The 16,057-nt window shown below is 38.8% G+C and overlaps 1 protein-coding gene across 6 annotated transcripts in view; it reads left to right on the top strand.

Moving 5' to 3' along the window:
• The window catches only part of GOSR1 (golgi SNAP receptor complex member 1), a 52,381-nt gene that overhangs the window by 27,392 nt on the left and 8,932 nt on the right, over positions 1 to 16,057 (top strand). For 5 of the 6 annotated variants that reach the window (XM_017855137.1, XM_017855140.1, XM_017855142.1 and 2 more), the window contains exon 7: positions 9,538 to 9,567. The exons of the other annotated variant lie outside the window; for it this stretch is intronic. In XM_017855137.1, coding sequence (XP_017710626.1) covers positions 9,538 to 9,567 — 30 coding nt within the window. The remainder of the gene's footprint in view (positions 1 to 9,537; positions 9,568 to 16,057) is intronic. 6 annotated transcript variants of the gene reach the window in all.

The raw sequence follows: 16,057 nt of genomic DNA, 5'->3' as shown, positions 1-16,057 counted from the left end.
TTTTATTTCTCCATCACTTATGAAGCTTAGTTTGGCTGGATATGAAAGCGTGGGTTGAAAATTCTTTTCTTCAAGAATGTTGAATATTGTCTCCCACTCTCTTCTGGCTTGTAGAGTTTCTGCCGAGAAATCTGCTGTTAGTCTGATGAGCTTCCCTTTGTGGGTAACCTGACCTTTCTCTCTGGCTGCCCTTAACATTTTTTCCTTTGTTTCAACTTTGGAGAATCTGACAATTATTTGTCTTGGAGTTTCTCTTCTCGAGGAGTATCTTTGTGGTGTTCTCTGTATTTCCTGAATTTAAATGTTGGCCTGCCTGCTAGGTTGGGGAAGTTCTCCTGGATGATATCCTGAAGAGTGTTTTCCAACATCACTTTCAGGTACACCAATCAGACGTAGATTTGGTCTTTTCATGTAGTCCCATGTTTCTTGGAGACTGTTCGTCTCTTTTTACTCTTTTTTCTCTAAACTTCTCTTCTCGCTTCATTTCGTTCATTTGCTCTTCAATCACTGATAACCCTTTCTTCCATTTGATCAAATCTGCTACTGAAGCTTGTGCATGCGTCACATAGTTTTCGTGCCATGATTTTCCGCTCCATCAGGTCATTTAAGGACTTCTCTACACTATTTATTCTAGTTAGCCATTCGTCTACTCCTTTTTCAAGGTTTTTAGCTTGTTTGTGATGGGTTTGAACATCTTCCTTTAGCTTGGAGAAGTTTGTTATTACTGATCGTCTGAAGCCTTCTCTCGACTTGTCAAAGTTGTTCCCCGTCTAGCTTTGTTCTGTTGCTGGCGAGGAGCTGTGTTCCTTCGGAGGAGAAGAGGTGCTCTGATTTTCACAAGTTTCAGCTTTTCTGCTCTGGTTTCTCCCCATCTTTGTGATTTTATCTACCTTTGGTTTTTAATGATGGTGACGTACAGATGGGGTTTTGGTGTGGATATCCTTTCTGTTTGTTAGTTTTCCTTCTAACAGTCATGACCCCCAGCTGCAGGTCTGTTGGAGTTTGCTGGAGGTCCACTCCAGACTCCGTTTGCCTGGGTATCACCAGCGGAGGCTCCAGATCAGGAAATATTGCTGCCTAATCCTTCCTTTGGAAGCTTCGTCTCAGAGGGGCACCCGGCCTTATGAGGTACTGGGAGGTGCCTCCCAGTTAGGCTACTTAGGGTTCAGGGACCCACTTGAGGAGGCAGTCTGTCAGTTCTCAGATCTCTAACTCCTTACTGGGAGAACCACTACTCCCTTCAGAACTGTCAGACAGGGACGTTTAAGTCTGCAGAAGTTTCTGCTGCCTTTTGTTCAGCTATGCCCTACCCCTAGAGGTGGAGTCTACAGAGGCAGGCAGGCCTCCTTGAGCTGCGGTGGCCTCCACCCAGTTTGAGCTTCCAGGCCACTTTGTTTACCTACTAAAGCCTCAGCAATGGTTTATGCCCCTCCCCCAGCCTGGCTGCCGTCTTGCAGTTTGATCTCAGACTGCTGTGCTAGCAGTGAGCGAGGCTCAGTGGGTGTGGGACCCTCCTCGTGTGCTGTTTGCTAAGGCTGTTGGAAAAGCGCAGTATTAAGATGGGAGTGTCCCGATTTTCCAGGTGCAGTCTGTCACGGCTTCCCTTTGCTAGGAAAGGGAACTCCCCAACCCCTCGCACTTCCTGGGTGAGGCGATGCCCTGCCCTGCTCCGTGGGATGCACCCACTTGTCTGGCAAGCCCCAGTGAGATGAACCTGGTACCTCAGTTGGAAATGCAGAAATCACTTGTCTTCTCCGTTGTTCACGCTGGGAGCTGCAGACTGGAGCTGTTCCTATTCAGCCATCTTGGCGCCCTCTCCATACAGTTTTAGCTTTAACATTAGGTTTATAATCCACTTTGGCTTCACTTTTTTGTGTGGTGTAAGTTAAGGGTCAGGATTCATTTTTTTTTAAACACGTGAATATTCCATTGTTTCAGTACCATTTGTTGAAAAGACTCTGCTTTCCTCTGTTTAATCTGTTCAAAGATGTTGACATCTTTGTAGAGAATTCACTGGACACTTGCTAGTTTATTTCTGAACTTTGTTCTATCCCATTGACCTATGGATCCATCCTTAAGCCAGTTGCATTCGATTACCATAGCTTTATAATAAGTTTTGAAATGAGGTAGTGTGTAAGTCTTCTAACTTTATTCTGTATCTTCAAAGTTATTTTGACTCCCTGGGTCCTTTGTACTTCCATATAAATTTTAATATCAGATTGTTTAAAAGCCTGCTGAAATTTCAAATAAGATTATATTGAATCTAGAGATCCATTTGGAGAGAATTGCCATCTTAACAACCGTAAATCTTCCAATCCAGGAACAAGGTCTTGTATGAAAATATACAAAGAACTCTGAAAATTCAACAAGTTAAAAGTGGAAAAAAGATCTGAACAGCCATCTTAACCAAAGAAGATATACAGACAATAAATTAAGCATATGAAAAGATACTTAATGTAATGAAGTGTCATTAGGGTACTGCAAATTAAAACAACAGTGAGATACCACTGCACAACTGTTAGAATGGCTAAAATCCAAAACACTGACAACATTAAAAGGAACACTGAAGGAAGTGGAGTAACAGGAATTCTCACTCATTGCTGGTTTGAATGCAAATGGTATAGCCACATTGGAAGAGAGTTTGGCAGTTTTCTTTTTCTTTCTTTCTTTTTTTTTTTTTGAGACGGAGTATCGCTCTGTCGCCCAGGCTGGAGTGCGGTGGCGCGATCTTGGTTCACTGCATCCTCCGCCTCCCGGGTTTAAGCAGTTCTCTGCCTCAGCCTCCCAAATAGTTGGGATTACAGGTGTGTGCCACCACACCCGGCTAATTTTTGAATTTTTAGTAGAGACGGGGTTTCACCATCTTGGCCAGGCTGGTCTTGAACTCCTGACCTTGTGATCCGCCTGCCTCAGCCTCCCAAAATTCTGGGATTACAGGCATGAGCCACTGTGCCCATCCTGGCAGTTTTCTTAAAAAGCTAAATATGGTCTTACCATACATTCTAGCAGTCATATTCCTAGTGATTTTCCTAATGAATTGAAAACTTACGTCTACACAAAAACCTGTACATGAACGTTTTACAGAAGCTTCATTCATAATCGCCAAAAGTTGGAAGCAATCAAGATGTCTTAAGTAAGTGAATGGATAAACAAATGGTGGTACATCCATGCAGTGGAATATTATTCAGCCACACAAAGAAATAAGCTATCAAGCCTGGAAAAGACATGGGGGAACTTTAAATACATAAAAGCAGCCTATCTATGAAGGCTACATACTGTATGATTTTAACTATATGACATTCTAGACAAGGCAAAATTATAGAGACCGTAAGAAGATCAGCAATTCTCAGGGGCTGAGGATGGGAAAGGGAGGAAAAATGAATAGGTGAAGCACAGGATACTTAGGGCAGTAAAACTCGTCTGTATGATACTGCAAGGATGGATCCATGACAAAACCCCCACCACCGTGCAATGCAGAGTCAACTCTAAGCATGGCATTTAGCTAGTAATGTATCAGTACTGGGTGATCAGTTGTAACACATGTGCCACACTCATCACAGGTGGAGGAGAATGGGTGTATAGTGTGTACTTTCTACTGAATGTTTCTATATGTCTAAAACTGTTCTAACAATAATTCTATTCATTTTTTAAAAAGGAAAAAGTGATTTACCAGGATCATGACTTAGCTTTTATTTTTTTATTTTCTCCTTGAACTGAGCAGGAATCTGTCAGGTGCTTCACTTTCTGTCTCCCGGTAACTTGCTGTGATTATGAAAATGTTTGTGCTAAACAACCCATGAACAAAGCAAATAAAGATATTCCTTCGTCTACCTAGACTGAAAGGAAATATGCCACCGCATCAGTGTTGATGAAAGAGAGGTTATAACTGGTTTCCACTTTCATCTTTGTTTTCCTGTATTTTCCGAATGTTCTCTGTAAAATAAAAAGCTCTTAGCACTGAAACAGTATATATGCGTTCCACTGCAGCTTAATTGTATTCAGTTAACATAATTGAATGAAGAGATTAAATAAGAAATGTAGAAATAAGTAAGACCTAGATCTTAAGGATCTCTCTGGTTAACTGTAAGTGAAAGACTGTCTCACCTCAATGCTTGATGTAAATGGTCTGATTGGTTAGTGACAACCTCATCAATTATTGCAGCTTGCAAAGGGATCGATTTTTAAATTTTTATTTATTATTCGTTATTTTTATGTACTTGCTTGTTTTCTCATTTAGTTGCTTATTTGCGTATTACTTTCCTACCATTTTAAAAGAGGAAGATACTAAGTGATTTCGCCAAGTTCTTACATTTTGTTGGTTTAAATTGCTTTAGTATATATGCATGAAATCGCATGTTTGCTCTTGAAATGTGTGCCTTTTGTAGTGTGTGTGTTGGGGAAAATAAGTTATTTTTTAAAAAGAGAATTATTTAAATATGCCTTTAGTGATTCCTCAGTATGACAACTGGTAGTGAAATGTAGCTTATTGTTTTCAGCTAGTTTAAATTGGTCTTGAGACAAATGGAAATTTGTTTCTTAATTACAGGCTCTAGATGACTTTATAGAATATCTCTGGGGTATTATCAAGTACTTGCTTAAGAAGGATAATTCTACTTGATTATATATTTTTTACCCCAACAGAAAATAAGTTTAAATTTGATTTTAACCAGATGATGCCATCTGCATGGAGTCACTCTGATGTTGTGTCCACACTGTCCAAGAAAGGTTTTAATGAATGGTGTTTGTTTACTTTATTTGGTCTTAGCCAAATGAGTAAAGACCTGGAGACTGGGCAATTTGAGAAGACATTTAGGAATCACTGGCTTTTCTCTGTTGATGCCACAATGTAAACTAAGGATGACAGTGGGTAGGGAATGTGTGTGGAATTCCTGTGTGATTCACTGTAACTGGTGTGCTAAATGCATGGTTAAGCTGGTGTCAGCATCGTCTTTCTGTAAGTTAAAGATCCCTTCTGTGAGCAGGACTCCTGTGGACTCATGTATGTTGTATTTTGAAATATGTTTTAGAGGATATTTTAGGACTTAAAGGGAAGAAAAACCGCTTCTTCTATAGGGTAGCATATTTGGGATTATAATTTTCGTTTTTTTTTTTTTTTTTTTTTTTTTTTTTTTTTTTTTTTTTTTTTTGAGACGGAGTCTTGCTCTGTAGCCTGGGCTGGAGTGCAGTGGCCGGATCTCAGCTCACTGCAAGCTCCGCCTCCCGAGTTTACGCCATTCTCCTGCCTCAGCCTCCGGAGTAGCTGGGACTGTAGGCGCCCGCCACCTCGCCCGGCTTGTTTTTTTTGTATTTTTTAATAGAGACGGGGTTTCACCGTGTTAGCCAGGATGGTCTTGATCTCCTGACCTCGTGATCCGCCCGTCTCGGCCTCCCAAAGTGCTGGGATTACAGGCTTGAGCCACCGCGCCTGGCCTTTAATTTTCGTTTTCTTTAGGTTGCTTTCAGTTTATTTTTTTTTTTTTTTTTTTTTAGGCGGGGTCTCGCTGGTTCACCCAGCCTGTAGGACAATGGCGTGATCTTGGGTCACTGCAACCTCTGCCTCCCAGGTTCAAGGATTCTCCTGCCTCAGCCTCCTGAGTAGCTGGGATTGTAGGCACCCGCCACCACACCCAGCTAATTTTTGTATTTTTAGTAGAGACGAGGTTTCACCATGTTGGCCAGGCTGGTCTCGAACTCGTGACCTCAGGTGATCCATCTGCCTCAACCTCCCAAAGTGCTGGGATTACAGGCGTGAGCCACTGTGCCTGGCCAGTTGGTTTCATTTTCGAGTGAATCCAGCAAACACTCTTTTCTTTGACTGCAGTTCCAGTATTGCTATAAAATTGCTATAATATGGGGATAGTTGTCAGTCTCAAATATATAAAATGACCAATTTCAGTGACCATTTATCCTTTTAAGAAAACCTATTCTATGAAAATCCAATTTTATGCAAAAAGTGGGAAATAAGTGGGGGCGGGGCGCAAGTGTTTGCTTTATGAGACTATTTGATTCATGTAAATAGAAAATGGTTTTATTACATGTAAAATGTGATTTAAATTGGTCAAAATGACATTTTCAGAAAGTATACCTAAAACATATGTACTCATTACGTAATGAGTACTAAAAGCGAGTGTCATTACGTAGAATAAGGATTCTGTGTGCCACAAACAACTTCAAAGAATTTTCTTTATATATAATGACACAGAAAGTTGTTCCTTAGCATCCATTTCAACTCCAGTTCCTCAGGAACATTGAGTACAAATTATAATGAGTTTATTTTCCAACTAAAGTATAGTAGTTAGGCTAGTTTATTAGCTCATTTAATTCTGACCTGTATGATTGAGAATAGATACAAGAGAATTACAGAAAGCAGATAGTGGAAATGATGAAGTGTACCTGGCTGACTTTCTGACAATTTGCGTGAAATGCTTGGCTTTGTAATTTTATGTTTCTTTCTAGGCTGATACATTGAGTTTATTTAGTTAGAAATAGACTGGTTGTCTGTTTTTTTAAATGCTGCTTCACAGTTATATACTACTTAAGGTATGTCGCTTTGTAGTCAATCTAAATTGGAATTGGGTTTTTGTTATTGTCAAATATTGGTACACTGGTCACTTTATGAATATTTAACTTTTTGTTTTGAGTTAATTATAGATTTGCATGCATGCAGTTTTAAGAAATAATACAGAGAGGCTGGATGTGGTGGCTTATGCCTGTGATTCCAGTTACTTGGGAGGCTGAGGCAGGAGGATCGCTTGAAGCTCAGGAGTTCAAAGTTGCAGTGAGCTGTGATGGTGCCACTGCACTCTAGCCTGGGTGACAGTGAGACCCCATCTCTACAAGGAAAAACAGTAATAATACAAAGAAATGTCATGTACGGGCCTACCAGATTTTATTGTGCTTTGCTTTATTGCACTTTGCAGATATTATTTTTTACAAACTGAAGGTTGGTGGCAACCCTGTGTCAAGCAAGTCTTGCCGTTTTTCTAACAGCATATGCTCACTTCATGTCTCTGTGTTACATTTTGGTAACAGTATTTTAGATGTTTTCATGATTATCATATCTGTTATGGTGATCAGTGATCCTTGATGTTACTCTTGTAATTATTTACAACCTCACTGATAGAAGAAGGTGAACTTAATAAATGTTGTGTATGTGTGGAGTTTTTTTGTTTTGTTTTGTGACAGGATCTTTCTCTGTTGTGACCTTGTGACCAGTTCACCAGATGCCTTTTGGCATGTGTCTTGTCAGTCTTCATTGTAAGATCTTGGCAGGTTAGAGCCGTATCTTTGTAGCCACTTTCTGACCCAATACCCTTCAGGGGTGCTTCTATACGTGTTTGTTAGAAGAGTAAGTGCATACTTAGTAATCATAGATTTCATCAGAATAGTGAGTTTATCTGGAAATTTATATCAATTTTATGCTTAGATTTACCATCTGTAGTTATTGAGAAACTAATAAAAAATACTTGACACTTACTATATGCGAGGTATTGATCCAGTCACTATCTATACAAACCCCTTTATTTGAACAAGTAGGTTTTATGATCCTTGCCAGTTTACAGATGAGAAAACTGGGGCACGGAGAAACTTGCCTTGTGTCGAATAACTAGTAAGTGGTAGATTCAGCATTTAAATAGCCACATAATCTGTCTTTCACTACCATCTTTGTAATTTTTGAAATTTTAAATAACAGGATTTATATATGCTATTTATGACTCCCCCCGCCGCCCCCGAGACGTAGTCTAGCTTGTCACCCAGTCTGGAGTGCAGAGGCGCAATCTAGGCTCACTGCAACCTCCGCCTCCCAGGTTCAAGCGATTCTCCTGCCTCAGCCTCCCAAGTAGCTGGGATTAAAAGCACCCGCCACCACCCCCAGTTAATTTTTGTATTTTCAGTAGAGACGGGGTTTCACTGTGTTGGCCAGGCTGGTCAAGAACTGCTGACCTCATGGTCCACCTGCCTCGGCCTCCCAAAGCTCTGAGATTACAGACGTGCGCCACTGCGCCTGGCTGGTATTTATGACTTTTTAAAGCTCGTTTGTTCCCTAATACATGCAATAATTTAGATTACCTAGTCCACTACTTTATAATGAAACCTTGACTTACTGCTTTGTATCATGAACTTAGAAATTCTTTTGGAAATGAGTAGTTGGAAAAATACATGCAAATATTTTTGAGTGCCTACTGTGTACCTTACTCTATGCCAAGTGGATACAGATGTCTGGAAGTTTGTTTTCCCACTTCTGCTGTAAAGCGAGCCCTTCACCAAACTTTACCTATTCATTTATCCCTAAAATGGCTTTGTTTGTTTCTTTCTTTCCAATGTGTGCTGCATAAAGGGAAACAATTTACAGATGAAAGGTGTATTTGGTATCTTTATTAATATTCTTGAATTCTAAAGTCTGAAATTTGTTTTAGTTTCAAAAAAAAAAAAAAAAACCTGTTTCCCAAAAAAGAAATAAACATTAAGGTGTAAATATTTACTATTTACAGACATCAGAATTATATTTGCCTATCCTGTCTCAACAAGTTGGTTCTAATTCTTAAGTTCTGAATAGATGATAGTGACAACTTTGAGCTATTTAAAGAGAAAGTTCATTTCTTTATGCTGTCATTAAAACTGTTCCAACTTTAATTATCAGGTATCTCTGTGGAAAAAATCGATTTAAGCTAGCAAAAGTAAGATAGAAGTTATTTGTTTGGAGTTTTTTTGAGACAGAGTCTCGTTCTGTGGCCCAGGCTGGAGTGCAGTGGCACGATGGTCTCGGCTCACTGCAACCTATGCCTCCCAGGTTCAAGCAGTTCTTGTGCCTCAGTCTACTGAATAGCTGAGACTACAGGCACACATTAGCATACCCAGCTAATTGTTGTATTTTTGATAGATACAGTGTTTCACCATGTTGGCCAGGCTGGTCTCGAACTCCTGGCCTCAAGTGATCCACCTGCACTGGCCTACCAAAGTGCTGGGATTACTGGCATGAGCCACCATGCCTGCTCATAAGATGGAAATTATATATATTGTATGCGAATGAAATTAAATTTATTTCAAAGTCCAGGCCAGCCACGGTGGCTCACATCTGTAATCTCAGCCCTTTAGGAGGCCAAGTTGGGCAAATTACCTGAGGTCAGGAGTTCGAGACCAGCCTGGCCAACGTGGTGAAACCCCCATCTCTACTAAAAATAAAAAAATTAGCCAGGCATGGTGGCAGGTGCCTGTAATCCCAGCTACTTGGGAGGCTGAGGCAGGAGAATTACTTGAACCCAGGAGGCGGAGGTTGCAGTGAGTTGAGATTACACCACTGCATTCCAGCCCAGGCAACAGAACGAGACTCTGTCTTTACAAAAAAAAAAAAATTAGAGTCCCAGAATTCTTGCGCGCCAGAGTGCTTTCAAAAAGCTAGACATTCTGTACCTACCCTAAATACCGAGGAGAAGTTCTACTCTGTGAATGCAGAACACAAATTAATACAGGTTTTAAGGTGTTCTTTAGTAAATTCAGAATTTGAATTTTCTTTCTTACTTTGCACGCTCAGATCAGCTCAGATCGTCTGATAGAAGAGACAATAAGGTAGGAATAAGTTTTTGTTTTGCTTTGTTCGTTTTTGTTTGTTTGCACATAAATTTAATGAACAGTGTTATAGCTGTTTTAGAATTAAAGAAAAAACATTTTAATGAACAGATCAGAGTTAAAGTTCATTTATCCTCCTTAAAGATGAAATTTTTACTATGTCCTTCCCTTATAAGAGATGTTTGACACCCAAGTATATTTCCATAATTACTTTAAGTTGTTTTACTTAGGTTAATTTTTCCAATTAATTTATATTTAATATTTTCAATCTCAATCTTTTATTCTCACTTTTTAAAGGAAAGCGATTTTAAGCGTAATTTGATAAATAATTTTATGCCATTCATATAGACTTTTCTGTTATAGCACCTGCAAAAAATCTGCAGTAATAGTTCATAGTATCTGTAATAACATTGAACTAGTTTCTTGCTTAAGTTAAGGGACATTTATTTGTTGTTTTGAACTACTTAGCTTTCTAGGTTTGATGAATTTTAAAACATCTATTTTATGACAGTAAAAAAGAACATTAACTAGATATAGTCTCTGTGCTCTAGAATTCACCAATGTGTAAAGCATTGGTTTTCAGAAAAGATAAATCAAAGTACATGACAATAACAAATGTGTGTGTGTGTATGTATATATGTATGTGCGTGTGTATACATATATATGTGTGTGTGTGTGTATATATATATATATTTTTTTTAAGATAGAGTTTCACTCTTGTTGCCCAGGCTGGAATGCAGTGGTGCCATCTCAGCTCATTGCATCCTTCACCTCCCAGGTTCAAGTGATTCTCCTGCCTCAGACTCCTGAGTAGCTGGGATTTCAGGTGTGTGCCACCACGCCCGGCTAATTTTTTGTAGTTTTAGTAGTGACAGGGTTTCATCATGTTGGCCAGTCTGGTCTCGAACTCGTGACCTCAGGTGATCTGCCCGCCTTGGCCTCCTAAAGTGCAGGGATTACAGGTGTGAGCCACCGCACCCAGCCACAATTGTATTCTTACCACGGATATTGGGCCTGTGCTTTCTCAATAACCCGTTAGATAGACACGAATCATTAGGAACTATTTCCAAAACAAAAAAGAAATTAAGTAATTAGCCTTTGGTCACATGACTAGTAAATAGTATTAAGGATTCAGATCCTTCAGTCTTAGTCTAACTCTAGAAACAGAGCTCTATCTAAACCACTGCTATATTTACCACATTGTAGAAAGAATACAAGGTTTCAGGTCTGATTTGGCTTAGAACCTGCCTGTGCTGTTTATTAGATCTTAGATCTCTGTTCTTTAGATAATTTACTTTAACTTCTTGGAACTTTCATTTTCTTATCTGTTTAAAAATACAGTATTGATGATAATACTTACCTGTAAGACCGTTAAGGATAATGTGAAGAAAATGCCTGATCTAATACTAGGTAATTTGTAAATGGTAACTATATTATTAATACCACTCCCTTCTTTTTTAGCTTTTTATTTTGATATCATTTCAGATTTCAGAAAAATTTCAGTAGTGAAAAGAAGTCCTATATACCCTTTACCCAACTTCTACAAAGTTTAACATGCATTGATCCTCTTTACTCCTCAGTATTTCAGTGTTCATTTCCTAAATATCTGTTTCTTTTGTATGGCTTCATGGATTCTTTATTCAGTGGATTAGAATATTTTCCATCATTAATAATCTTAATACATTATAATCTTTTATAACAATAAGCCATTATTGTGTCTTGAATTTTTGTTTAAATTGTATGTGCTGAGCCTTCCACCTGAAGAAAGTTTTCACAGAATTGCCTAATGTTGACTGAAGTATCTTCCTTGTAACTTTTTCCTTTTCATCGGCACATGAGATCTGATCACATTTTGCCAGGAATTATTTACTTAAAGTTTCCCAATAATCCTTGTTCTTTTTTTCTTTATTTCCCTTTCTGCCTTCCTGCCTAGGGCCAGGCTGCCTTAATTAAGCTTCCACTTCAGCACTGGCCTAATTAAGGGCTGATAATATGAGTATAAAAACTTGGGGTACCTCATAGGACAAAAAAGAAAAGGAACAATTGAGAACCATTGAATTGTTACCATTATTTTGCTAGTTAAAAAACATGTTATTAGAAGGTCTTTTATTTCAGTATTTTCCCTTGCTTCAAAATGTGATAGGCATTACAAGAAAAGTTTCACTGAGTATTAAGCTAGTTACGATTTCTTATGAAGAATGTAAAATTTGTGTCAAGTAATATTTTGCATATTCTATATGGAAAATTTACCTTTTCTTTTAGAGATACATTTTAAAACTATGTGAGCAACTGAATATAGACTTTGACATCAACTTATTGAAAAGAGCTAGCATTTTTAATATGTATACATTTATTTCTAACCTTTAAATGTATGACTTGTATTATCTGTTGTTGAAAAAAACATGACTGAGTTCAGTTCACAGAACAGGTAAGAGGTAAGAAAGTTGAAGTTCCCATAAGCATATCAATGATTTATCATTTTAAAAGCATTATATATTATTTAGAGCTTATATTTTGCTTCTAAGTATTTGACCCTTGAAATAACAGCCTAGATTTCGTTCTGCTTGACTGTAAGTCATGAAATGAGATGGGAAAGTATGTCTAGATATACTTTGTGGTACTGGAAATTATGTTTCTTCAACAAGTTAACATAATGTATGGTGATGATATCTATTCCCAAAGGAATACAAAGTCCTTTGCAGAAATTATTTTTTAACCTCTGTCCACTTGTGAGTCAAAGTATACAGGAAATGGTGATAGTTCCAGTTTAAAAAACAGAAGCAGGCCCAGCATGGTGGCCCACGCCTATAATCCTAACACTTTGGGAGGCTGAGGTGGGAGGACTGCTTGAAGCCAGAAACTCGAGATCAGCTGGAGCAACATAGTGAGACCCCATCTGTACAAAGTTGTTTTTAAAAAGCCAGGCATGGTGGTGCACATCTGTAAGCCAGCCACTTGGGAGGCTGAGGCAGGAGGAGCACTTGCATGCATGAGGTCAAGGCTGCCGTGATGGTGCTACTGCAGCCCCGCCTGCATGGCACAGTGAGACCCTGTCTCAAAAAAATAATAATATATAATAACAAACAGAGGCATATATCATTCAAAGATTGATATATGGGCCAGCGTAGGTTTGAAAGCTGTTACTTTATACAAGACTGCAGTATCTACTTGTAATACCTTATAAATTTTTTTACGAAACAGCCACATTTTCAGTGTATCATATTTTGTCATAATCTCCCAAACTGAAAAATTATGAATAAGAACTAAATGATACAAAGGAAGTTGTTTGTTAAGCTCTTTTGTGTTCCTTTCATTGGGGGATCAAAAATTCAGTGTATTGTGCGGCTGACATTGCGCCCTCCTTCTGCTCTAATCTTGACTGGTGATTCTCTACACCTCCAACATTGTTATGGTCCTAGATGTCCTTCCTCCATTATCCTAAAATAATCTCCTCTATTGGATTACCTACTTTTTGGGATTAGTGCCTCCACTTTCTTACTTTATTCCCTTATTATGCTGAACCATGTCCTTAGTAACTTCCTGAGAAAGAACAGGAGGTAAATTGTTTTGGACTGCCCACATCCAAAATGTCTTTATTCTGCTCATATTCTTGATTCATTATTTAACTTAACCAAGATAGAATTCTGAGTTGGAAATAATTTTGAAATTTTTAAAGGCATTGTTTCCAGAATTGCTTCTAAAGTCCAGGCTGGACACAGTGGCATGCATCTTTTCCAGTCCAATGCTCTGGGCATTGAGTGAACTCTTACAATCTGGAAACTCATCTTCAGTTCTTGGAAATTGTCTTACGTTCTTTATCATTTTCTTCACTCTTCTTTCTCTGTTGTTTCATTCAAAAAAATATTAAAAAGGTTAAGTGTTGAGCCTTCTCAGTTGATCCTTTCTTACCTTTTCTCTGTTTTCTATTGATCTTTTTGCTTAACATTCTGGGAGATTTACTGAATTTCTCCTTCCAAGTCTTCTATTACATTTTTATATCAGCTCTTCATTTAATTTACATGAGCTCTTTCCTGAGAGACAGATACACACATTTATGTGTATGCTTTGTGGATGTAATAATCTTTTATCTCTCTGAAAACTATATTAAATGTAATTTTATTTTAGAGTTTCTTGAGCTTCCTTTATTGCCCCTGTTTGCTTAGCCTCACTTTTCTGTTTGCTGGGTGGTTTATTTGAACTCTGTCTTTTATGTTATCTTCTCACACATCTGGTGAGTATTGGCTGTTCTTCATATTTAAGGGTGTGACTCCAAAAGAGGATGAGCTTCCAATCACTCATTGCTATTACCCAGACTGGAGTGCAGTGGCATGATCATGGCTCACTGCAGCCTTGACCTTCTGGGCTCAAGCAATCCTCCCACCTTAGCATTCTGAATAGCCAGGACTACTGGCACACACCACCATGCCCAGCTAATTTTTTTTTTTTTTTGGTATTTTTCTGTAGATATGGTGTTTCTCCATGTTGTGAAAAGAATGTGTGTTGGGAAGCTCATCCTGTGAGCGTAGGATGGTGACACTTGTTGAGTGTTAGGCCTCACTGTGCATGAGTAGGCGGACCTGGCTGTTTCACTGGGGACCTCAAATTGCTAGACCTCTATGTCTCTTCTCCTGGGCTAGGTTTTCTACTGGACTGGGGACAGCCACCTAGCTGCATGGGCTAGGGAAGGCAGTTGTGGGGTATGGCAGCTCCTTGTGCAAATTTCTACAAATCTCCTTTTTTTTTCATGAGATGGTGGCTTGCTCTGTGGACCAGGCTGGAGTGTAGTGGCGCGATCTCAGCTCACTGCAAGCTCCACCTCCCGGGTTCACGCCATTCTCCTGCTTCAGCCTCCCAAGTAGCTGGGACTACAGGCGCCCGCCAGCACACCTGGCTAATTTTTTGTATTTTTCAGTAGAGACGGGGTTTCACTGTGTTAGCCAGGATGGTCTCAATCTGCTGACCTTGTGATCCGCCCGTCTCGGCCTCCCAAAGTGCTGGGATTACAGGCGTGAGCCACTGTGCCCGGTCCAGGTCTCCATTTTTAACCCTACTCCACAGTTCTTCCCTCAGAGAGACTGATCCCTTCAATTCTTGAGCTTTTCCAAGATCTATGGAAAACTTTTTAAAATCATTGCTTGACTCGTAATTTTATTGAGGTTAATCACAGTGGTGGATTTGGAGCTGCTAATGTGTTTGTTTATTTGTTTTGGTTTTACCCAATTACATTTCTTTATTCTGAAATGTCATTTAAAAAGACCATACCATAATATTTCCACATGAACAGATATTTTTCTAGAATAGGCCTAAAAGTATTGGGAAGATGGGATTAGAACACATGGGAAATCAGGACCCTGGAAGAACTGTAATATTCTCTAGGACTTTTCATTTTCTAAATTTGCAGAGATACTGCCTGTGATTTCAGTTGAAAGTGATCCAAATCCTAGTATGTCCATATTAATTGTGTGTGTGTGTGTGTGTGTGTGTGTGTGTGTGTGTAGCTTCAAATGTTATTTAACATTTCTTAAGTGGAATTTTTCTAATGTTCTTTTCCTTTTTCTTTTCTATTTTTTTTTTTTTTTTTGAGACGGAGTCTCGCTCTGTGGCCCAGGCTGGAGTGCCTATTAGACACTTGTATATTGTATATTATAAAAGTATAGTGTTCTTATTGTAACAACTTAAATAATACTAAAATGGATAAAGAAAAAGTCAATCTCCTGGTAGTACCCCTTCATTCTTAACCCCTGAAGCAACTTGCATTAACTGACAGTTGTGTATCTTTCTGATACCTTTTTCACTGTCATACAAACATCTCCAAAGATGTTTGTTTCTGAAAATATTAGAGGATTCATATTCTATACATTCTGTGGCTTGCTTTAATCACTCAATATGTTATAAACATCCCTTCAAGTTAATAGAAATACTACAGTTTGTTTTGTTTTGTTTGAGACCGAGTCTGCGCTGTCACCCAAGCTGGAGTGCAGTGTCACTATCTCGGCTCACTACAACCTCTGTCTCCTGGGCTTCAAGTGATTCTCCGCCCTCAACCTTCCAGTAGCTGGGATTACAGGCACTCACCACCATGCCTGACTAATTTTTGTATTTTTAGTAGAGACAAGGTTTCACCATGTTGGCCAGGCTGGTCTTGGACTCCTTGGCCTCAAGTGATCCACCTGCCTCAGCTTCCCAAAGTGCTGGGATTACAGGCATGAGCCACCGCGCCTGGCCCTAACTCATTTTTTTAAATAACCAAATACTGTATAATCACTGCCTGTGATTTCAGTTGAAAGTGATCTAAATCCTAGCATGTCCATGTTAATTTTGTGTGTGTGTGTGTGTGTGTGTGTAGCTTCACATGTTATTAACATTTCTTAATCTCTCAGGTAGGATTTTTCTAATGTTCTTTTCATTTTTATTAGACATTTATACATTATCAAAGTACATTTGTATATTATCAAAATATTCTTTTTTTTTTTTTTTTTTTTTTTTTTTT

The sequence above is a fragment of the Rhinopithecus bieti genome, unplaced genomic scaffold, assembly GCF_001698545.2.
Source record: "Rhinopithecus bieti isolate Rb0 unplaced genomic scaffold, ASM169854v2 scaffold_38691, whole genome shotgun sequence".
NCBI classification, from domain to species: Eukaryota; Metazoa; Chordata; class Mammalia; order Primates; family Cercopithecidae; genus Rhinopithecus; species Rhinopithecus bieti.
The sequence above is the reverse complement of the archived record's forward strand: the minus strand, read 5'-3'. Positions and strand labels throughout refer to the sequence as shown.